Here is a 24,749-nt window from a genome sequence, read left to right on the forward strand (position 1 = left end):
TGATAATAATAATATTAATAAAATACTTTTATGTATATTTTGTTTTGAGACGCTGGAAAACCATTCAGGGCTGCAACATTTCACCATTGTTTTTATACAGTAAATTCTGAATTTACAACACAATTCAAAACACATAAGTATAATAAGAAATTATGTATTATAAGCAAATGAATGAACAGTTAATTAATTATTTTAACCATATACAACATCCATCTATCCATCTATCTATCTATTCATCCATCCATCCATCCATCCATCCATCTATGCATTTGAACATACAGCACAGTGCAGACATCTGTAAATGCTGCTTTTGTGTGTAAATCAGGTAATATTTACTGTCCTGTTACAGAGTAAGACTGTTAATGTTGCATTATAACTTATGTACAGAGTGGTAACGTTTACCTTCAAGGCCGACTTATCAAGAGGTTTTCCTGTGGGCGGCAATGCAGTGATGGTGAAGCTGTCTGGATCTTCTCGGTCACGAATCTTTGATTCCTTCATGAGATTATCCAACTTTTTCTTTGCAACATTTTCGGCCTGTTTCCTGTTCATAGATGTCTGAAAAATGAGAGCGAGCGAAATAGAGACAGGGAGTTAGCTGTGTGAAATTTTAACCTAATTTTACACAGAATTCATGACAAATGTTTACTTTCCAAAATACCCCCTTTATTTTTAAATGGAGCACTTAGACGGAAGGAGCTTTCATTCCAAATGTATGAATCTTTCAGGTTTTACTAAAAGCCTTGTGCATATGATTGAATTGTACAGCTGAACTAAGAGCAGAAGGACTTCTGAAGAATTGACAGTTAGGGTGAATCTCATGAAAGCTTTCAAGAAAATATCTGGGCCATATTTCAGCCCAAACTAATAAAAAAATATATGAAGAAATTATATTTTACTATACAAAAAACAAGAATCATATTTTTAGCACAATTTAGACTGTGCACAATAAGATATTTATTAATGAAGTACATAGGATCAATGTTGATTTGTGTTGACTTTAAAACCAATATCAAGATAGTTCTGAGACAGAGAGAAGTCTGGATATAATGAGAATTGCGTTGTTTTTGGAGGCCCCCATCGACTTAGCGTACACACCAAAGGCCCTGGTATTCAACTTTCTTTCGGGCCGTGCGGACTGAGGCTTTGGCTGTTTGAGGCCCCAGAGGTTGCCCTTTCTCTCCAGAGAGACATAACTCAGTAAAACAGCACTGTGGCAGGATAACATCACTTACATCTCCGTTCATGAGCTTACAGTCGTCTTCCATCTCATCTGCACTATCTTCATCTGACACGTCCCCCTCCTCCGCATTCTCATCTATGTTTGGAGGCAGTTTTTTACCCTATGAAACCCAAACAAACATACAGAAACATGTAAAGATGTTTAAATGCATCTAATTCATATCCGCACTAGTGAAATTATGTGCACAAAACAGACTGTAAAAGACCCGGGAACTGATTCCACTTCATTAATTTGCTTGATAAAATAATTTTTAATGAAAATATGTGCCCTTAATGTTTTTATTATGTAGTAACAGTTTTTTAAAAGCAAGAAGGCACTCAAGTTCATGCTATATCGTGAATATAGTAACTCTGCTGCGCATCATGCCTTACAATGGCCTTTTGCTGTGACAATATTCACAATATACATCACATTGCTTAAATATATTACTTAATTGTTGCACGCTCACAGTGCGGACAGCTTTGTTGATTATATGTGAGCCTTCTAGTTGAGTCACATTACATGTGACACGGCATTGTAGATACAGTTTAACACATCAGTATTAGGTTTGATGTTGCATTAACAATCCATTGGTAATAAAGCAATCTGTATATCTGTGCTCACTATAGCCACATGCATGAAGATCCACAGCCTGTGCCGAGCAATTTATCAATACCACCGGCTGGCCCAGTTTGCAGTTCAGGATTTACTCTCTATTGGGAATGTCAGTCTGCCTTCCAATTATAGCGCCAACTCGCTTATTTGCAGAGCTGCTCCATCTACTACCCGGTTTTCAACCCTCACACTTTATTAAAAGCACAGGAGAGGTGCTGCACTACAGCAAACACATCTCAAGTCATTAACATACTCCTCTGCTGTTGCTTTAAAAGCATCTCTGATGGAAAAAAAAGTCAAGCAATTGCACAAAATAAAGAGAAACACAAAACAAAACAAAATACTCATATCTGAATCTGATATTTTTGTAATACAGTGGCAAGAAAAGTATGTGAACCCTTTGGAGTTAGCTGGTTTTCTGCATTAATTGGCCTTAAAATGGCATCTTCATCAAAGTAACAAGTACAGTCAAACAAAATGTGCTTAAGCTAACACAAACAAACAATTATAATCTTTCATGTCTTTATTGAACACATCCCATTAAACCATCACAGTGCTGTGGAAAAAGTAAGTGCACTTTTGTATTTAATTCCCCAGCGTGAGTTTGGCGATGGGGTTATGTGGCGAGCAGGGCGGGGCAGAACGGCGTCTGGGCAAAGCGAGGCCGGGAAGATAAGTGGTGAATGAGTTCCACCTGTGTGCCACACCGGTCTCATGTTCCAGTGAGGGGCGGCAGGAGTATTTAAGGATAGGAGAGACGCATGAAGCTGTGTGTGTGTGTTCGGCTTGTCTGCGGGTAAGCAGCATGTGAAGTTGTTTTATGTTATGTTTAAGAAATAAAAGTCTATGTGTTTGTCAAGACGGTCCCATTCCTCCTTCTCCTTACGGATGACAGTGGCTCCTCCACTTCCCGGCGTACAGCAGCGGTGAGGACTCCACGACAGCGCATCCTTCCTCCTTCCCCAATTTTGGCACCAGTGTAACAATTCAAGGATGGGAAAGGAGGAAGCTAGGACTGGCTCGACAAACACGTAGACATTTATTTCTTAAACATAACATTAAATAACTTAACGTGCTGCTTCCTCGCAGACACAATGAACACACACACACACACACACACACACACACACACACACACACACACACACACACACACACACACACACACACACACACACACACACACACACACACACACACACAGCTTCATGCTTCTCTCTCTCTCCATCTGCCGCTGTCTCCTCTCCTTATATATTCCCGCCACCCCTTACTGGAATGCGAGACCGTGTGGCACACAGGTGGAACTCATTCACCATTTAACTTCCCGCCCTTGCTCTACACAGATGCCGCTCGGCCCTGCCCTGCCCTGCCCTGCCCTGCTTGCCTCACTGGTAATTATTACCAGCAATAACCTCGACCAAGCATGTGCCTTTGAGTCATCTTGGCTGGACAGCCACTTCTAGGGAGAGTATCCACAGTACTAAATTGTCTCCATTTATAGACAATTTGTCTAACTGTGGACAGATGAATATCTGCTATTCAGTTAGTTATCTAAGTTATCAAAGAGAAATAGCATGGTTCACGTCAGCAGATGCTTCTTGTGAATAGCAAACTCAAAATGTTGAGGGCTTTTTATAAGTCAAAGTAGCTCTAACCCACAACACCAATCTTGTTTCATAAATTGGATGCCAGGTTTGCCAACTCCCGACTAAAATAGCTTTTGTTGATGTCATTAGCCTAGGGGTTCACATAATTTTTCCAACCTGCACTGTGAATTTTTGAATTATGTTTTCAACATGTACAAGAACAATACAATAATTTGTGTGTTATTAATTAAAATATATTGTATTTGTTCATTATTGTAACTTATGTTTATTACAAATTGATATATAAATGCAGGTAATTCCAAAGAGTTCACATACTTTTTTTGCCATTGTATTTAAAATAATGTTGCACTCATTGTAATTTAATACAGGGTTCCTAAATGTTTTTTTCATCTGAACCCCAATTGCATAAACTATATACTTGAGATTTTAAATAGTGTTAACCTTTTGAAAACTAATTAATTTGATCAAATTCAATCTTTGAATGTTCACTTATTACAAAATATTTCTATGGATATTTTTCTCATTCCTATTATAATAACTTGTTACATTGTTTAACAGTAGTTTGACAACTCTATATTTTAAGTTTTATAAAAAATGTAATTATTAAAAACAGCATTGTGTAGGAATTGTGACTGTCAAATAAAGTCATTTAAGCCGACTTACAACATGTTTATCTGAATGAAACCTGACCATTTATTATCCGAAATGAAAATGCATTTGGACGTTCACCTTTATGAGAATTTTGCCTTTCAGGGCCTCGGGTGAAGGCAGAAGTCCAGACTGGTCTGTGGGAATGAAGGACACGTCCAGTTTATCACCCAACACTTCAGTCAGATACTGAGCCATCTTTTTCTGTTGTGGGACACTGCAGTGATTCTCGATGGACAGAATCACTGGATACCTAAGAAAACATAGCACATAAATGCACTTCAACATCTGTGATGATAGTGAGGTTAAAACACTTACTACAGAGGAATGGAAAGACTAATACTGCATGTTGTTCAAAACCCATCTGACTTTCTTCTGTTTGAAACAATAGCAGAAGTTATGCAGAATTTGTGTATGTAACACAGTTAAAGGATGGGCAAGGAGGAGGCGAGAACCGGCTTGTCAATATAAATAATAATTTAATGAAAACTCAAAAACACATAAACAAACACACACGACGGACATGCCCATAATTGTCTCTCTCTCGAACAATCGTCACCGGCCGCCTTTATCCCTCGCGTGCCTCATCAGGCCGATTGGGGACCAGGCGCGATATTCCGACCCGGCCCCGCCCCCCTCTGCTCCACAGTGTACAATGAAAATGAATGGTGATTGAAGCTGTCAGTCCCATATATATCTATATGTAGATACTGCATTCGGCTGGTCTGGATATGTCAATGGCGCCACAATCTTGAAACAGTCAACAAGGAGATTTCAGCTGTTCAGCATTTTATTTCTAACCAAATTACATAGTTTCACGGCACATCAACATTTTATTACCATGTATTTATTTATTTGGTTAGTAGCCATGTAAAGGGGTTACAGAAATAAGCATAACCCTATAATGTACTTAAAGGTAATTAAATTAATTGAAAGTCAGTAAATTGAATCTGATTACAAGAATTTAAAATGTAATGCATTACAGTTAATTTTTGAATTACTTTGCAATTGGATTACACCCAACACTGTTTATAATATACAGTATATGGATACAACTTAGTGTTTGAATGATTGGTACTATATGATTTAGTAAAAAACAAACATATGATTTGAATAAATAAATATATTATGGATATTTTTGGAGCTAGCTTTATTTATGGATATGACCTGTCCAGCACGTTGCGTTTATGATCATTTGTCCCACTGATGTCATTAAAAACTCAAAGCATTAGGCAGTGCACAGATGATCAGCATTATTTCTGAGTGTATTACCAATACTCTGTTTAACAACAGGGGTTCTTAAACCCAAACTCTGATAGACAGTAATTGCATATTTCTGCTTATCTTCACCGCTACAGTACATCAATTCTGATCTATTTTCCTGACTGACTTTTCGTCTTGTTCTGACTGAATTTTCTGTCAGGACCTCTCGACCTGAGGGTGCCGCGTGAGGTTATGTCATCTTATTAAGTGTGACTCAAAACTTGCCCACATAATGCTTTGTTGACAATCCTCAATCTATCTGATTATAAAAGTTTAAGGATGGGCAAGGAGGAGGAAGGAACAAGCTGACAAGTTAACAAAGTTTAATGATATATATGAACTTAAAACAACATAGAAGATTAAACATAAGACGAACACACATGCAGCGCAGCCACGTGCGTCTCTCTCTCGAACTGGTGCCTTCGGCTCCCCTTTATCTCACTCTCCTGCTGATCAGCTGATTCAGCACCGGCCGTGCACCATCACGGCCCGGCCAGGCCCTCCTCCCCGTCACATTCCTCCCCCACCCGATTCAGGCCGGGGCACCACTGGACTGACTTACCCCCCCATCTCTAGAGGGGAAATGCTGCCCTTCCGGCCATTCCGTCAGCTGGTGGTCCACCCCGCCTCCTGTGAACCTGGAGGAGTGACGAGGGGAGGTGTGAGGAGAGGGAAAGTGCAAGCGGATACACAGAGATAGAGAGAGAAGATAAGATCCCCTTCTTTGGCAGACCGCAGAAGTTCCTCCGGCTTTAGGCACCACTGTAAAAGTTTAAGGATGGGCAAGGAGGAGGTGGGAACTGGCTGCCCAGTCAACGTAAAGTTTAATGGTATAAATTAACTTAAAACAAAATAGAACATAAAACATAAGACAAACTCTCATGCAGCACGGCCGTGTTCATCTCTATCTCTCTCCAACTGGCACCTCTGGCTCCCTTTTATCTTGCTCTCCCACTGATCAGATGATTCAGCGCTGGCCGTGCACCATCACGGCCCGGCCACGCCCTCCTCCTCGTCACACTTATACTTTGTCATCTTTTTATTTGGCGAGTGTGCACGTGAACAGCGGTGTGTGTGATGTCAAGTGACCTGTTGTCCGCATTTATATCAAAGTCTATCAAATTATATTGCGGAAAACAGCCGAAAAACAGTCACGCCAGGGCAACAGCGTGAAAGTGTGCACTGAACAGAGAGCATTTGCTCTTAACAATTTCATTTACTTTAACTTAGGAAGAAATACATACACGTACATCAAAATACATCGTGAAACAACATGTATGGCTATGCGACCCAGAGTTTAAGAAACGCTGATCTACAAGATAGTCTGAAGTTTATGGGAAAACAAATCTATGTGTTGGCTGTAAAATACTCAAGACTGTTGCAGGCCGCATCTGTCAATTCACTTTCATGTGTTTACGGATGACTCTTGACCTTTACAACATGGCGGACTAGGGACAGCTGCTAATGTGTTCCTAGTCATATGTGTTTGAAACAACACGAGGGAGATTAAATAATGACAGAATTTTCCTTTTTGGGTGAACTGTCCCTTTAAACCACAATTTCTACCTTACCTAACCCTTAAAAAAAATTTTTTGTAACCTATACAAATTATGTATTAGTAACCTGTAGATTTTTGTAGCTGATAAAATATATTATTGACTGATTTCCTACAAAGTTTCGAAACTTGTATCACTCTACACCCTCTTTCTTTCACACACATGAAAAATCTTTTCAACACAAATCAATATTTATAGCATGGTGAGGACCTTGACACATCAACCTCCAATCAATTCACATGAAAGGGATTAGCCAATCATAATAGAAGTCATACATATAGAAGTCTTAAAGGTACAGCAACAAACAGAATTCTGAATTAAGCAACTCATGTCTCTACACCTTATGAGGCCAAAAACTATTTTCAGTAGTGAACAGACAGGAAATATTACATGAACATATAGCCCTGGATACTGTTGACAGTCAGATGTTTGTTGTACCGTCTTACTGTCATTGCCATTTATACTTAAATTAGAGTTAAAATTACAAGCCAAATAGTCACATATCACATCTGACATATGAGTGGTGTTGAGAGACAGCATCTAAAAATAGCTTTTCGCTGACTGCGACCTCAGGAACAACGACAGCAGGCGGCTTAATTGGATTATCACCTTTAGCAACAGCAACACCAGGAAATCTTAGAGAGGGAGGAAGTCAAGTAGAAACACACACGAGGACATTCATGTTCACACGGTGTCTGGACCTCTGCTCGCCAGCTTGTGAGAATAGGACACCAACAAAACTTCAACACTGCTATTCTGGCCTGGCATTGAGCAACATTCCCTGCCTGTCAGGAAAGCTAGACTTGAGGATAAAACCTCAATTTGAGAGCGCAACTGTCAAATTCAAGCTACTAAATCCAGAAAATGGGCATAAGCGTACAGTGTCATCATAAGTACAACATTTACGATTCTCGCAAAAGTCCATGAAATCCAACACTAGGAGATGTTGATATAAAATTTATAGAGGCCGATACCAGAGAATATTTAAACCGAAAGGTGCACTTGTATTAAAATAAATGGAAGAAATGGGAACACCCAATATGGCGGATGTAGAAAACTCGAAAAAAAAAAGGAATGTGTTAGCAGCATTATAAATATTTAACTAATTTCTATTTAACCATTTCCTTGTATATACAGCATATACTGTACATATTTTTTCACAAATAAAAGCCTATTCTGTTATATTTGTCACAAAAAGCACCATGTTAAAACACTTATTTATTTATTTATTTTCAGACATGGTCTGTGATAACCCAATGTTTATGACATAGTAAATAGTGTCATAGTAAAACCATGGTATTTTTTAAAGTACCTTGGATTGCCATGACAGTATCATGAAATATGAACATGATCAATCATTTAGTACCATGGCATTACCCTGGTAACATGGTGTACGGTTTGAAGGTGCTATAAGAAAGTGCGAGCGAATGCTACAGGGTCCTTACTCTTGCGCCCCTGCTGCCCCCGTTCTGTGCACGTCAGTGATCTTCACAAAGAATTTGTTTTTAAAATATTAAATTAAACCCATTTAAAATAATAATTTAAAAATGTAATTATTTTATTTTATTTCATAATTTATTCCTAATTTAAATTGTTATATGTAAATTTGAAAAAATTAAATTTTTAAAAACATTTATTTAATTAAATAACAAACAAAAAATACATGTTTTGTAACTTATTTATAATTTACTCATTTATCATTTTAATTTAATAATGAAATGATATAACTTAATACCAAATACTGCCAGTTTATCGGATATGTGTATTTAATAATTATAATAAACTTTATTTTATATAGTGCCTTTAAAAGTAGCTTCTCAAGGCGCTTTTTATAGTAAAACAAACATAAATAAATACAAAACTTAAAGATGAAACACAATAAAACATGCATAAAAGAATACAAAACATAAATATTTATGAAATGTCTAAACATACATATTAAAAATACAACTATAATAAATCAGAAAACAAAACTAGATAAATTGAGTGATAAAAGACATCACTGAAATACAATAAGTGTCCTGAGATACCTCATCGGTATATATATATATATAAAATAAAAATCTAGGGCAAATAGTTTTACTAAAAATGTATGTCAACATATGTGGACACTGGGACTAAGTTGTGACATTTTAAGTAATTACTTTAATACCAAGCTATTGAAAGTCATATTTTTTTCACCAAATATTTATTATGTGTCCAGGAGTGTTGGATATTCATGTTTTAGAGACATTATAGACATTACAGCTGATTATCTATAAAGCTGAATAAATATTTCTGATTAAAAGTAATGGCCAGAATCCTCCAATCACTGCCAACAATGTTAAAATAACATCTGAATCTATGTACTGATTATCATTGTCCCATGTCGAGCACCTTCATTGATTGCATGCTCAACCCTGATCCTGCCCATGCAACTTAATCTTGCACATGCACTCACATGTTCATTGCTCTTTTCATGTCTTTTATATGCCCTGTCAAAGTTAGACAGATCTCCAAACCCCACTTTTGACAAAACAACACATCCGTGAGATGGTTTCATCAAGAGGCATGGCTAGCAGTACATTTTATTTGTCACAGCACTTCCAGTCAGCCAGCTAACTTTGTCATACCAGGAGAGCTGAAAAGACCTGTTATTTTTCCCTATTTTTTGCACTAAATCAATCTTAGGTGTTGATCTGCCCTGCTGTTTAATTCTAATTTTTTCCTCGTAAGGAAGACTTTCAAATGGCTTCGCCAAAATCAGGTCGACAATATTAGCACCGTCTGCCATCGTGCGCAGTTTCACCCGTACAACGCTAGCCTAGCCTACTGTATGAATGAATGAATGAACGAACGAACGAACGAACGCTCTAAAACAAAATATATTAAACTTGGTAAAACTGAGACAAGGAATGTGGTGTATAATTGTGTGAAATGTATTATGCAAATTGACTAGCAATTTCGCCAAACAAATATAAAGAAATAGGTTGCAGCAGTTTGTCTTTCGACTACACTTGTGAAATCCGTGATGGGACTGAGCGCGAAATAGCTTCAGTGACTTCTTATAGTACAGATTCGCTGTCAATCAAAAGGAGATGCAGTCTTTCGACAGATCCTCCAATCAGAAGCCCGGGAGTCCGGGCCAGCCCACTCCCTCATTCACCCCCAGAGACGCTGAGCGTCCGTGGGCGGGACATAATCGCAGCATTTATCCAATGACCGTCTATTTTCGGAGCACTGAAAAAAACTGTTCAGAGCAGCCCCATGAGCTCAATGGACGCTCGGCTTCAACAGGGAAATGCACTGACGCTACGGGAATGTATGAGAAGTAAATCGAGTCAGCCGACCTGCTATATGTAATGTAGCTGATTCTGAACGAACTCGTCTTCGAGATGAACGTGTTCTAATGCATTTTTAGTCAATAAATTGTTTACACAATAGTACATATTTGACCATTATTTTTTTGACATTATAGGGGAAGCTGAGCTTCCCTTGCAGTCTTAAAGAAATCCCCACTGTTTTGCATGAATACATTTATTATCAATTTGAAAACAGTTCAATTTGCACAGTGAATATATAGGAATGGATTTACATATGTTAATGAATAGAACCGTATTGTAGAGTGATAACAATATATATATATATATATATATATATATATATATATATATATATATATATATATATATATATATACAAATTAAGCTTAATTGCCCCAAAGATGTGTTCATTTTTAAAACTAACATGTTTTTTCTTGTCAACTTTTGAGGGAATGCAGTCCTAATTTCCATATACAGTATGTGGACGCATGAAAAATTAAAGGATTTTTTAAAGCGGCATATAAAAAAAAAATAGAAATGCTAGTCTATACAAACAAACAGGTTTAGGTAAACCTACACTACAGAGACACTTATGTTGGAGCAGCGCCCATAGTAGCTCTTCCTGAACAGTATTCAGTCAGTTTTAATTCATTGAAATGATGCATTGCATATAGCAAAGCCAAAATACAACGTCCACACATGTGAATGGAGGGTCACACAAGGTTAATGCACTTTTCCTCCATCAATTGACCTTGAATTAACTACCGTATATACAAATGAATACACAAAAAGTTGACTTTGCATGTTTCAAGAAGGCTTTGATCAACTTTTAAATTTGAAAAGCTTTTAGATTTAGAGTATGTTGCTAAATAAGGTGAAAACGAGTAAACAGCTGGATAATTTTTTTAATTTGATTTATTTATTTACGGGTTTCAACGTGCATCATCATCAACACTGTGCATTGTTGAGTATAGTGAGTGCTGTGCTCGTTGAAGCAGCGGCGGGTGGCAGTGCAGGCTGAGCAGCAATCTGAGAGTACACGGTGAAATCCCACAAAGCTGTCCAAGCGGTTTGGCTCACTTTCACCTGTTTATAAACTTGTGTAGGCTCATAAAACCATGGAATATTCCATTACAGCCTGATCTGAGGGGGAAGGGGGTTGCTTGCATCTATGGTGCTGAAAATAACAGCGGTATCAATCATATCGGTGTTGTAACATCGATATTTAAAATGTCAGCACAATTTATTTAGCATATTGCATGTATTTTTAGGGGGTCTCTGGCTGCTGGTGGCCCTTGGTGGTTGCCTACCTATGCCTAGTGCTAAGTCTGCCCCTATGCTTTGGGGTGTATATTGTTATAAGATCAGACAAATACTGAGGAGACAGTTATACAGATATACAGTATATCAGTTGATCACTTCTGTCTAATAACCCTCAATTCATATCGATTAATAACAAACATCAGTAGTCTCTTACTGGTTTTTGATGAATGCATGTTTGTTGATGGTCTCAATGACATCTTTAAAGAGGATTTTGGAGGTCAGTGTGTAGCCATGATGTACGATTGGTTCTCCATCCTGTCCATCCCAGCAGTCCACTAAAGAATGATACAAAAGTATAAAAGGGTTTGTTTGACTTTATTTTCTTACCTTTATCAATATCTAAATACTGTTGATAACCTTTAAACTGATGTGTGTAATTTTCTTGATGTTACAATACTTTTAGTCCCAGTTTTACTATTCCGAGTCAACTGTGAGCCAGTTTCGTTGTTTTCGGAATACTGTTTGGTGATACAACTGGAATAGCAATAACACTGCCGCTTTAAACATTTTAATGTCATGGAAATTATATCTTAAGAAAGAAAAACATTCTGCTGAGTTCATTTAAATTTAAAAAAAGTTCCATCTGTCTAATATTCTACCTACCATTCATCGTTAATAACTAAAGCTGCAGCTTCTTATCCATTTTACCACTTAATTATGTACTAAAGAAAATGTAAACACATATAAATATTGTTACAGAATGTGTAAATCCAAATGCAGTGATTGGTTTGTTTAGAAGCACTACAGACAGGGCGCTCTCACCTTCCACACATCTACAGCCGGCCTGCAGAACCCAGGCGTACATATCCACCCGTGACTGAGACATGAGCTGGTCACCCATCAGGTACGTGTTGTGTGAGGAAGCGATGTAGTAGCTGCTAAGGGGTTGAGTCATGTCTTGATTCACCTCATAGTGCTCGGGGTTGAAGATATCCCCCGCAGGACTGCGCATGTAAGTTGTAAAACCTGTGATGTACAGTAAGAGCATGAGCTCATTGTGAATTCCTGTCACAAATGCACATACAATAGAGTGGGGTCCAAAAGTCTAAGGCTACTGGTGTAAATATATGCATACATTATATTTAGAATTTTCAAATTTAATATTACATTTACAAATTATATTTTCAGCATAATAATTTGAGTGGAAAGTTGAATGTGTATTTCAATATTTGGTATGTCCCCTTTTTGCTTTAATGACAACATACACTCGAGTTGGCTTTGACAAAACCTGATGATCATGTTATCCAGCATGATTTGAGAATGTTCTAAAGAGCATTGTGTGTGCCTCAATGGAAGCAAAGTATGTACAAAGGTTTTACAAGAAAATTCAATAAATTCTTAATTCAATAAAGTTAAGCTCATTCGACAGCATTTGTGGCATAATGTTGATTACCACAAAATTATTTTCATCCCTTCTTAAAGAAAAAAGTTACATTTACTTCACTGAAAAATTTATGTAAGAGCTTTTATATAGTTAAGCTTCACATTTCTGCCTTTAAACCCTAAATTGGCCCCATTCACTTCCATTGTAAGTGCTAAAACGCTTGAGTCCTAATAATTATCTAATAATCCCAGACTTTCAATGTGATCTCAGACTTTTGGAACCTAATGTATATTATATTTGAGCTGGTTGACTTCCTCTCAGATACAAGATGTGAAAATAATGCCATATACACCGAACTTTATGAGGAACACCTGTATAGATACTTATTCATGCAATTATCTAATCAGCCAATAGTGTAGCAGCAATGCAATGCATACAATCATGCAAATAAGGGTCAGGAGCTTCAGTTAATGTTCAAATCAACCATCAGAATCTATGGAGAATGGCCAGTCTTGTTTGAACTGACAGAAAGGCTACGGTAACTCAGATAACCACTCTGTACAATTATAATGAGCAGAATATCATCTCAGAATGCACAATATGTCAAACCTTGAGGTGGATGTCTACAACAGCGGAAGACCAAGTCAGGCACTTTCTTAGGACCATAGTGTTCCTAATAAATTGCTCAGTGAGTGTAGTCTTGAAAATAACAAAACAACCTAAAGATCTAACAAACAACAACAAATCAATTAGTAGCTTTGTCTAAATTACAATGTGGTTACAATGAGATGAATCTCTTTAGACCTCTTTAATATTGTAATTGTTTCCCTGAGAGAGCAATGGGACAAAATGTAGCGCAAATGGAGTCTTTTGCTTCACAGTTTTTTTCTCCTGAGAAAGGAATCCCAGTAATCTCACATGTATATCCTCTCGAGTTTCGGTAGAGATCTTTACAATGTCTGAAACTGTGCACAGATTTGCCAAGATACTAAAGTTTCCAATCAAAAGAGATTTCAATATGAACTCAAATATTTCTCATTAAATCCTTATAAAACCTAATTATCAAAAGACTTTTAGGAGAAACTCCATTACTTGAACTATGCTATTCACATTTATTTGATCTATTATTATTTTTCCTAAGGAATTTATTGAGAAGTATCACAGACAAAGTTGATACTTCAATGAATGTCTATTATCTGAGCTATGCTATCCAAAAATAATTTTATAACTAAACATTTACTGTATATTGTCTAATTTGCGTCTATTTTTATATATACTAAGGCTTTTTAAGGAGAAACAGGATAACTGATAACTCTTCTAATCTCTGGAAAAGCAACCTTTGAAAAATAAAATTAAAACGTTTATACCATCAATGCCCAGAACGCCCTGTGTCTGGTTTTCAGGACAAGGCTCAAACTTGGACACAACTTCGAGGCAGTGCTCTTTTGTCACGTTGGTCATCTGAAATAGAAACAAACACAAAGTGATCACATTAAAAATCTGGTTACACATATTAACATATACATACGTAATTAAACATATTACATACAAAATGTGTAATAAATAACACAATTGGGAGCAATCCTTACACAAGACTAGCCCATATTTGCTCTGGAATCCAATTGTTAAAGCTGACAGCTTGCGCCTAAATGGACTGATTAGTCGATCAGATTCCCATCCATGCCAATCAGTGTCACATTTCTCCTCCAGCTATTTTAATGTGTGTGTGTGGGGGGTGACACTGCCAGCTGTGGTTACACTGCACAGCACTTCAACACATTTGTTGATGATCAGCTGCCAGTGGAAGTTATATGGATTGGTCAGCTTTATTCTCAGCAGTATTTTAGTCAGCCGATTACTAATGATGTTGTGTGATGAGGGCCACTTTCTCCTTCCTGCTCGTAATTACTTGAGACAAATTAGACTAAAGTGTTACACTGCAAGAAATACATTTCTTAATCAGTATTTTTGTCTTGTTTTTCCCAGTAAAAATATCGAAACATCCTTAAAAAGAGGTACATTTACTTGAGAATAAAAACTACATTAAATATTAAGACTTGCCAATTTATTTTTCTTATTATTATTTTAAGTATGCACTTTACTAAATATTGTTTTATTTTTGCAAAAATGAACCAAACTCTAACATCATTTTGTTTCAGAGGAAAACGTACTTTGTTTTAAGAAAGTTTTTACTGGAAAACAAGACAAAAAATATTGATTTCCAATTGCATTTGGGTCATTTTTGACCCGATAGAGGTAAATCATAATTTTCAAATATCACATCGTTTTTCATATGGGAACCAAACTTTGTCAAGACTACCAAAATGAATATAACAATTTTTGTATTTATTTATTTTTCAGATTTTATGAAAATTATTTAAGAGATATAACCATTCTTATACAATTGTTACATCTTTGGACAATTTTGATATTATGCAGATATTTTTGCACATTTAATAATTAGATTTTTCTTAAAAATACTTTAACTTACATTTAGCATCTTTCCCATGCTCTCACACTCACATTTTTATTCCCAAAATGGAACTGCATCTTGTTTACAAGCATGCACACACATACACATACTGTCTCATGCACACACAGAACTGACAAAACAGATGTAAAAAACATAACAAATAAACTATATCAAAGGAAGAACTGTCTAAAGGGAGATGTGGCAAGAGTAAAAGTACAAGCATACATAGTCTGAATAAAGGTCCAATGAAGAAAAGTCCACACTCTATAGACTGATCTAATAATGAACCAACTTGCAGCAGAATCACAAATAAACATTCAGCAGTTAACATGCATACAAGTACAGATGTTGTGTAGTTGTGTTGTATAGTTGTTTTGATTTTGTTTGCTTGTAAAAAAAATATTTGGTTGCATAGCTTTTGACTGCTGAGTTGTTTTTCAGCAGTAATGAGTAATTAAAGATGCTGTAAGCGCTTTCATCTGTTCTCCTTCCACGTGTCTGAGCCGTTTGGATTGGCCATGCCGACTCTTTCCAAAACCCAGAACTCCAAAGATACCAAAATGAGCTTTATTGAGAGCAGAAACAGTTGTTTAAAATAACGACAGCAAAATAGCACCTTCAACTGACAACTGTTATGAGCAACATGGCATACATATGCATTAGCCTCAATAATTTGCTGCAACTACAATATTATGAGAACGCACAAAATGATTGACAGGCAGTAAGCGTCATTGACAGACACATTTTTGTATGCTGTATACAGAGTCTAGAGCTGTCACAGAGACTGGTGAGATGTCTCAGGACACTTATTTCATGAATATCTTTCAGAGAGTAGGAAACATTTTTGCATAATTTTCCATGAAAAAAAAGCTTACAGCACATTTAATTAATATGGCAGTTTATAGGAGAATTACTAGAAATTCTCACTTTAAATTTGTATATAAATTGAATGCAATGTTATATACAAATGAAATGTCATATAAACCTTGATAATAAAAAAGAAACACATCTTCACATGTATTACATTGGTTTAGCTGTAGTTAAAGTTCTACATTTTTTCATAAAAAAAAATAAAACTGACATCATACATAACATTTATATTTTGAATGCAATAGAATGGTTAAGAATATGTAGAGTAGTATGGTGAAAAGGTAATTCTGAGCGGTTTTCTTGAGATGCCAATTTTCTCAGTTATGATACTAGACTTCATGGTGGGCTTTTTCTGTTTTTAATTTAAATGTGAATAGCTTGCTGATATTTAGAAGGCAGTGCATGGATGCAATCTAACTTTTAAATGGGATTTTACTGATTGTTTGAACAATACATTAGCTTTCTGACAAGGAATTAAATGCCACTTGAATCAAACATCATGTGGATTTTTGATTTGCCAAATGAAGTAATGAGAAAATTGACCAAAGGGTAAATTCACATGTGAGGTTACTTAGATTAATGAATGCTGCCTAATGAAAAAAATTGAATAAATGTCATTTTATTTAAAATATTCCTACATATCGACATATTAATACACTTAGGTTGATGCTGGATTGAAGTCATAATCAGATGTTGGGTGAATGTCACGAAAAAATTTACAGGTCACATTTTACCTCAAAATCTAACAACAGAAAAAAATAACATTCCCCTTCTGTCACTCACTTGACATTGTGTCGATTGTAGTGACACAAGGGGCTTCTTTCGGGAGCCTCGGATACCTCTGAATATGAAAAATGGCCAATGCCAAACTGAAATCCCACTCTGTTCCACCCTACCTCTAGAGAGCTTTCCTGTTGGATCTGCGGCGAATTGCCAGCGGCTTTCTCCCTCCTCTGCACTCTAGAGCAGTCCACGACCCTGGGCGCTTTGACAGTCATCTAAAAGAGCATACACTCCTCTAAAAGAGTATTATTTTCAGAAAGGAAATAAAAGAGTTACACTTTGACGTTGAACGTCTTTTTAAAGATGAGTCTTTGTTAAGATGTCCTTCCGGATTTGCGTTTTTCCTGGATGCGGCAGATACCTCTCCGCTTCTGACGGCCATAGGCGCTGCCTTGTGTGTCTGGGTCGCGATCACACGGAGGCAGCATTTGTGTATGGTTCCTGTACTCATTGCGAGAACATGGCCATGGCATCGTTGAGGTCGTGGCTTTCCTATTCCTCGCGGCTCGTCTCACGGCCAGTCTGATGTCTGCGTTGGAGCCATTGAGCAGGATAATGACGTCGCCGCTGCATTGGAGAGCGTTGCGGCATCTGATGTGGAGGACTCAGCTGGGCTGCCGCCTTCGGGTTTCCCCGCCCAGTCAGAGGCTGATGCCCAGATGTCCGATATGCTTGCCCGGGCCGCCATGAGCGTGGGGTTGGACTGGAACCCTACGTCCTCCCTTCAACTCTCACGGCTAGATGATTGCTTCCTCGGGTCAGGGCGCCGCTTGAAGCCACGCCCCCCTGGTTCCTTTCTTCCCGGAGGTGCATGACGAGCTAACAAGGTCGTGAAGGGCACCTTTTACTGCCCGGTATCGTGGCGGTCCCCCAGGTGGACAAAGCAGTTTCGGGGCACTTGTGCAACCACTTGGTGGGATCACCCCACACTCCCCTACAAAGCCTGTACGACAACGTCGTTACTGAGAGCAAAAGCCTACACAACCACCGGACAGATCGTCTTGAGGGTTCGAGCACACTCTACAAGAAGTGTGGCATCCTCGTGGGCCCTGGCCAACGGCACTAGCAGACATCTGTAGAGCAGCGGGCTGGGCGACAACCAATACCTTTGCGAGATTCTACAATCTCCGGGTTGAGTCGGTTTCTTCTCGTGTTTTGTCAGGCCGAGCATGTAGAACTCGTTAACACAAGACTGACTAGGTATACTGCTTGCGCTAGTGCCCTTCCCCTCACTGGCGATCACGTGCACTGTTTCTCCCAGGAGAGTCCACTAAATCTCACGCTTCCTGGATCTACCACCGCGCCACTTCCACATGTGGCCTGAAAGCCCATTCGACATATTTAGCCACACTTTACCTCCCCCCAGCCTGGGCAGGATGTGGCGGGTTTTTCCCCCAGATAGAATAGGAGTCGGAAAAGAACGCCTTCCCTGATGCATGTTATAGCTACATGGCCCCAGCCTCATCTAACACTCTATGAGGAGAAACATAGAGAAAAGGCTGCGGCTGCTCCCATGCTTGCCACGTGGCTTGTTCCCACTCAGTGTAGGTGGTGCTATTGAACAGGGACCCCTTGTGTCACTACAATTGACACAACATCGAGTGAGTGACAAGGGGAACGTCTAGGTTACTAGTGTAACCCCCGTTTCCTGATGGAAGGAACGAGACGTTGTGTCCCCCTTGCCACAACACTGTACCAAGCCGCTGTAATGGCTGAACCTTGTTCTCGGCTCCTCAGTGCAGAACCTGACTGAACAGAGGCACATCCCGCCTTTTATACCCGTATGTCCGGGGGCGGGACATGAAAATTCTGTTTGCCAATTTGGCATTGGCCTTTTTTCATATTCAGAGGTATCCAAGGCTCTCGAAAGAAGCCCCTTGGGTCACTACAATAGACACAACATCTCGTTCCCTCCATCAGGGAACGGGGGTAACACTAGTAACTATTCATAATGATGAAATAATGAAGCATATTTTTTTTAGCTCCATTAAGATTTTGAAGACTTTTCATAAATGTTTTTTCTCATTACCTTAATGTCCGGAATTTTTACTTTTGAGTTTGAATTTTACATTTTAAATCGAATAAAGAGTTGCATTACTGTAATATGGTACTTTTTACTTTACTGCAGTAATTACTGAAATAATGAATTTACATTAAATAAATACATAAAAAATTTATGTTTAAATAAAATATAACAAAATTAAATAAAATGCAGTCCAAAAATTAATGTACATGAATTTAACAACACAGTAATTTTTTTTTAAATGTATCACAATATGGTAATGAGTATTGGAGGGAAAATGTGTTGGAGACATGCAAACAATATAATGTTGTCAAAACCCTTGATGATCCAAAATAATTTAGTTTTAAATTATTTTCTTTAAGCAAAAATTTGAAAAATCAGAATGCACAACACGTCGAACCTTGAGGCAGATGGGCTACAACAGCAGAAGACAATGTCGGGCACTTTATTTGGACCATAGTGTTGTAATTTCTAATGTCTTTCTTGATGGACATGTTCTTCTTGGTTTTGTAAGATGCACTCTGATATGGACACGCTCTTTAAAATTATCAGGTTGGATAGTCTTAGAACAGTCCTTGTTAATGCCTTGTGTTTCAGATTGCTAAAAACATTTAATACTTAAGATGCCCTTTTGCAATGCTTTATTAAATTCTGTGCTGTTCTTCTGAACCATGAAAGAGGAAATTTGATAGTGAGTCAGGACAGTTTTGGGGAGAATTGCCGATGGTCACATAAGCGTTGAGAGATCAGATTGTATTTTCATCAATTACGTTCTGTTTAACTTACTAGTGGATTTTAACCTGTAGCCAATAACACCTTACCTTTTGTTCGGTCTCTAGGAAGCGGATGAGGTCATCTGTATCCAGGTGGTCTTTATGATTGCTGTAGGTAAGCATCAGCAGATACAGGTCTCGTCGCGTTGACATCATCTTATAGAAAGTGCAGAACTCCTCGAAACCCAGAGTGCCCTGGTTATCATCAGTATCTGCTTCCTGAAGATCATGGACAGAGAGAACTGTATTGAAACAATATCTATGTCTATAACTGATATTCGAAAAGATGTTTGAAACAATGTTTATTTTTACAATTCCATTAGGTGGTGCTAGTGGCTAATTACACACTTCAGCTTTAACTTTAAATTTATTGAAAAAATATTTAAATGTATACAAATATATACAGTATGATAATGTACGACAACCGACATGATTATGCTGTTCATATTCTTCACGAGAGCACTACTAAGCTCTTTTGGAATGATTCCAGTTTCCATGGTAATAGCAACTTCTCTGATTGGTGGATCTCTCTTCTGATTTATGGGTAGTGCAGTTCTTGACTGGGAATTTGTAGTGCTCAAAGGGATAGTTTACCCAAAAATGAAAATTCTCTCATCATTTACTCACCCGCATGCCATCCCAGATGTGTTTATCTATCTTTCTTCCGATGAACACAAACAAATATTTTTAGAAGAATATCTCATCTCTCTAGGTCCATACATATGCAAGTGAATGGTAGCCAGAACTTTTAAGGTCCAAAAATAATACAAATACATCATAAAAGTAACCCATACTCCAGTGGTTAATTTTTTTTTTTTTACTATAAATCTCCACTTTCACTCTCACATTCTTCTTCTTCTTCTTGTTTTTGACGATTCACATTCTTTGTGCATACTGCCACCTACTGCGCAGGGAGGAGATTTTAGAGAAAAAAAGCAATGAAATATTGACCTGTGTCATCAAAAACAAGAAGAAGAATGTGTGAGGGAAAGTGAAAGTGGAGATTTACAGTAAATAAAAGTTAAATATTGATCTGTTTCTCACCCATCATATAGCTTCTAAAGATACAGATTTAAAAACTGGAGTCTTATGGATTACTTTTGTGCTGCTTGTATATGCTTTTTGGACCTTCAAAGTTCTGGCCATCATTCACTTGCATTGTATGGAACTACAGAGCTGAGATATTCTATTAAAAATATTTGTTTGTTTTCCGCAGAAGAACAAAAGTAACACTGGGATTGCATGAGGCTGAATAAATAAAGAGTGAATTTTCATTCTAAAGAAAAAAAAAACAGACAAACAAGAAAGTCATACAGGTTTGGAACAGCATGACGGCTAGTAAAAACAATATTACTTTACATTTTTGTGTGAACTATTCCTACAACTCCAGATAATCTATGGGAGATTGTTCCTACAATAATTGTCCTGTAAATTGCTTTGCATATTTAAATAGTAGTATATTGTTGGTTAATAATAATATGTATTGGTTAAACATGAAATATTTTTGGTGATATTATGTAAAACTGTATTGCACAAAAAATTATTGCACAGTTTTCAGTAGATCTGCTTCCTCATATCCGCCTCCATTAATCACTGATTGTTGGCAGAAATGAAAGATAAACCAGCAGCTTTTCAGTCAACTATTGAAACTGAAACCTCTCATTCCACAGCAGCACTGCCACACTTAAACCTGCCATGCTGTCAAGTAAAAAACAAAACCAGAAAACAACAGTCTCCCCACACCACATAACAGCTCTCGGCCCGTAAGAACAGAAAACTGTTTTCTCAGCTCGTTGAATCCACGGCTCAGACACCCGCATTGAGCCAGAAAGCTGCTGAGTCTAGCATACACTGAAAGGCTTGCGGTGAGCCGGGCGTGGAGGATGCAATAAACCCTGCGCTAAGCATCTGAGGATTAGTGCTTTGTAGAAGAGAAGTGTGAAAACAGGTCATAAACACTGAAGATGCTGAGAAAAGCCGTATTCACAGTCCTGCTGAAGAGGAGATGACATCACTTTCCTTTGAGACAGAGATTTGATTTGGTACCTACATTACAGAAACTTCATTTTCTTAATCAGTATATTTTCCTTTTTCCAGTAATATCTAAACATCCTGAAAACAAGACACATAAACTTGAGAAGCAAAATTGTATTTGATTTTAAGACTAGTTTCAGGGACTAGTTTAGGGACATATTACAATGAGGATAATACTGCGAGAACGTCAGTCTGGTAATATAGGCAAAATAACATTATTTTCTCCTATATTTAATAAGTCACATTTCCCATTTATCTAGCCCATCACATTCAATATAATTCAGATTTGTAATTGTTTTTTTATAAAGGTTTGCACCATATGTGGAAAAATTTTTGTGATGAATGAAGATGAATGTCAAAATCAAATTAAATTGTTCTTTAGTAGATTTACATTAAAACAATGAAAACCAAGTGACATAAAGTGACATTCTGTAAAATGTTTTATACAGCATTAAACAAATAGAAATCTAAACTAAATGTCGGCTAAATTAACACGTTACATGTGCAAAGTGATATCTCAAGAGGAAGAATTTATATTTCCCCCCACTTCTAGTTTCCAACTCCCCTAACACCCACATATTTCACCCCCTGGCACAGTAGCTTTTAGAGGGCGCTTACCGGACATAGCAACAGAATCCTCCATTGGGAGGATTGCTCAGCATGCGCTCAGGATGTTTTTTTTTCTTAGACAGAAAACATTTGTACACAAAAAGTATGCTTATTTAAATCAATTAATTTAAGTATTGGACGTAAAATAAATGAATAAATAAATGGAAATTCGCATGTTTAATCTCCAGAAAATAATTTAACAAAATATTTATGCAGTAATCAAAAATGTACAGCGCTGAGAAAAGTAAAAGGTGCCACATGACAACACCATTTCAGCACTGCTCCAGAAGACGTGGGGCAATAATTTAAATATGAATTATGATACTGAGGAAATGTAATAACAAAGTATAAAGTTTAACTATTTTCTATGTAGTAACATTGCCCATATGTTGGTTGAGACATTTCAGATTTTCTAAAATTGGAAGGAACATGTCCATACCATATCTAAATCTGCACCTATGGTTGTAAGTGATTGCCAGGGTATTGCTATGCAGTTGCTAGGGTATTTTGGGTGGTTGCTATGCAGTTGCTAGGGTGTTCAGAGTGGTTGCTATGCAGTTGCTAGGGTGTTCTGAGTGGTTGCTTAGGCATTTCTATGTGGTTATTACAGTAGAGTGCTCTGCATGGTGGTTGCACCAAGTCAAAAGTCTATATATCTCTATATCTCTAAAATCTCTGTATATTCTTATCTGTAGATACAGCTAGGCTCCTTCCTTCTATGGAAGTTTTTACATAAATTTGATCATTTATCTTAAGTCATTTATCATAAATTTATCAAAAATCACAAGTCTGATCACTTAAAAAAGTAATAGCACACCTCTTCTCAACAAGCTGCCCAATTTGACATTTCAATGATATCATTCACAATGGTAGAACAAACAGTACAAGGTTTTGTTCAAATCTCGAACCCTAAGCATGAGCAATAATAATAGTGATGTAATAGCATGCGCCACAATCAATACATTTTTTTAATAATAAATACGATTCTATATCAAATAAATACTACTGAATAATAATAATAAAAAAACAAGGCTCTAAACAGTAATAATAAAAAATGTATTATATATTGATTCCAGCTTAAAAGTAAAACAATAAACTAGCAGAATATCCCAGCATACAGTGTGTCTGTGAGTACTGCCTTCACACAGGTTGTTAGCAAGGCTTATTCCAGAGAAAGCAGGGCCAAACCTTCAGGTGACAATACTCTCACATCACACACACAGGGCCAGATTGACCTCCTGTTTATCACTGTGTCTGACACTACAGGCCATCTGTGTCCATTTACAGCAGATGGGTGAACACTGATGGAGTGTGAAGCTCAGCGACCAGCAAACAGCCGAGGTGAGCTCTAACACATACTCACATAGAGTAATCCGCACGGCCTGGAACAAGACTTTTCAGCACAGTGGGGGTCACACACACCCTTATATAAAATCTAGAATTCTAACAAACTTGCTGAAAACCATTTCTGCACTGCTCTAGAAGGCAAGGGAAAATATAAAAAAATACTATCTCTTCTCCTTAAGTGCTCCTGCCACCCCTCACTGGAACGCGAGACCGGTGTGGCACGCAGGTGAAAGCCATTCGCCACTTATCTTCCCGGCTTCACTCTACCCAGACTCCGCTAGTCTCCGCCCTGCTCACCAAAGACTTCTCATGTGAGATGGTAGAATTCTTTCGTCACACCTTAAGCTTCTTATGTTACACAGTAGTCTCTTAGGTCACACGTCCGACTTCTTACATCACATGGTAGTCTCTTATGTCAGACGGTAGATTTCTTACGTCACAAGTTAGATTATTATGTCAAATGTTAGGCTTCTTACATCATATGGTACAATACTTACTTTACATGGCAGTCTCTTAAATCAGACGGTAGATTTTTTTACGTCACACATAAGATTTCTTATGTTAGATGGCAGAATACATTTTTTACGTAACGCGTTAGAATTAAATCAGACGTTATAATTCTTGTCACATGGTAGACTTCTTGTATAACATAATGTAAAATTACTAATCTAGAATTACTAATATTATATATTTAAATATGAAAAAACTAGTCCTACCTGACCTAACCAGGTAATTAGTCTGAAGAATTGGGTGTCTTTGCTTAACAATTACTGTATTTTCTGGAAAACCATCGCACCTCAATATAAATTGCATCTGGTAAAAACAAACAAACACGTCGTTCCCCTGTATATTTCGCACAGACAGGCTTACAGAGGGTGAAGAATTACCTCAATAGTTTTTCATACTTTATTATGTTTTATGAAAAGTAACAAATAATCCATCTGTTTATAACATATGTAACTGTTTGCTTGCGCACG

The 24,749-nt window shown here is 37.4% G+C and overlaps 1 protein-coding gene across 1 annotated transcript in view; it reads right to left on the reverse strand.

Moving 5' to 3' along the window:
- Window positions 1–24,749, reverse strand: part of LOC127621271 (1-phosphatidylinositol 4,5-bisphosphate phosphodiesterase eta-2-like) — a 243,621-nt gene that overhangs the window by 40,236 nt on the left and 178,636 nt on the right. Inside the window, exons 6-12 of the mRNA XM_052094791.1 lie at window positions 19,831–20,001; window positions 14,228–14,321; window positions 12,299–12,502; window positions 11,691–11,811; window positions 4,174–4,345; window positions 1,236–1,343; window positions 403–558 (exon numbers count right to left, since the gene is read on the reverse strand). Of these exons, the coding sequence (XP_051950751.1) occupies window positions 403–558; window positions 1,236–1,343; window positions 4,174–4,345; window positions 11,691–11,811; window positions 12,299–12,502; window positions 14,228–14,321; window positions 19,831–20,001 (1,026 nt within the window). The remainder of the gene's footprint in view (window positions 1–402; window positions 559–1,235; window positions 1,344–4,173; window positions 4,346–11,690; window positions 11,812–12,298; window positions 12,503–14,227; window positions 14,322–19,830; window positions 20,002–24,749) is intronic.

This window comes from Xyrauchen texanus, chromosome 27 (genome assembly GCF_025860055.1).
Source record: "Xyrauchen texanus isolate HMW12.3.18 chromosome 27, RBS_HiC_50CHRs, whole genome shotgun sequence".
NCBI classification, from domain to species: Eukaryota; Metazoa; Chordata; class Actinopteri; order Cypriniformes; family Catostomidae; genus Xyrauchen; species Xyrauchen texanus.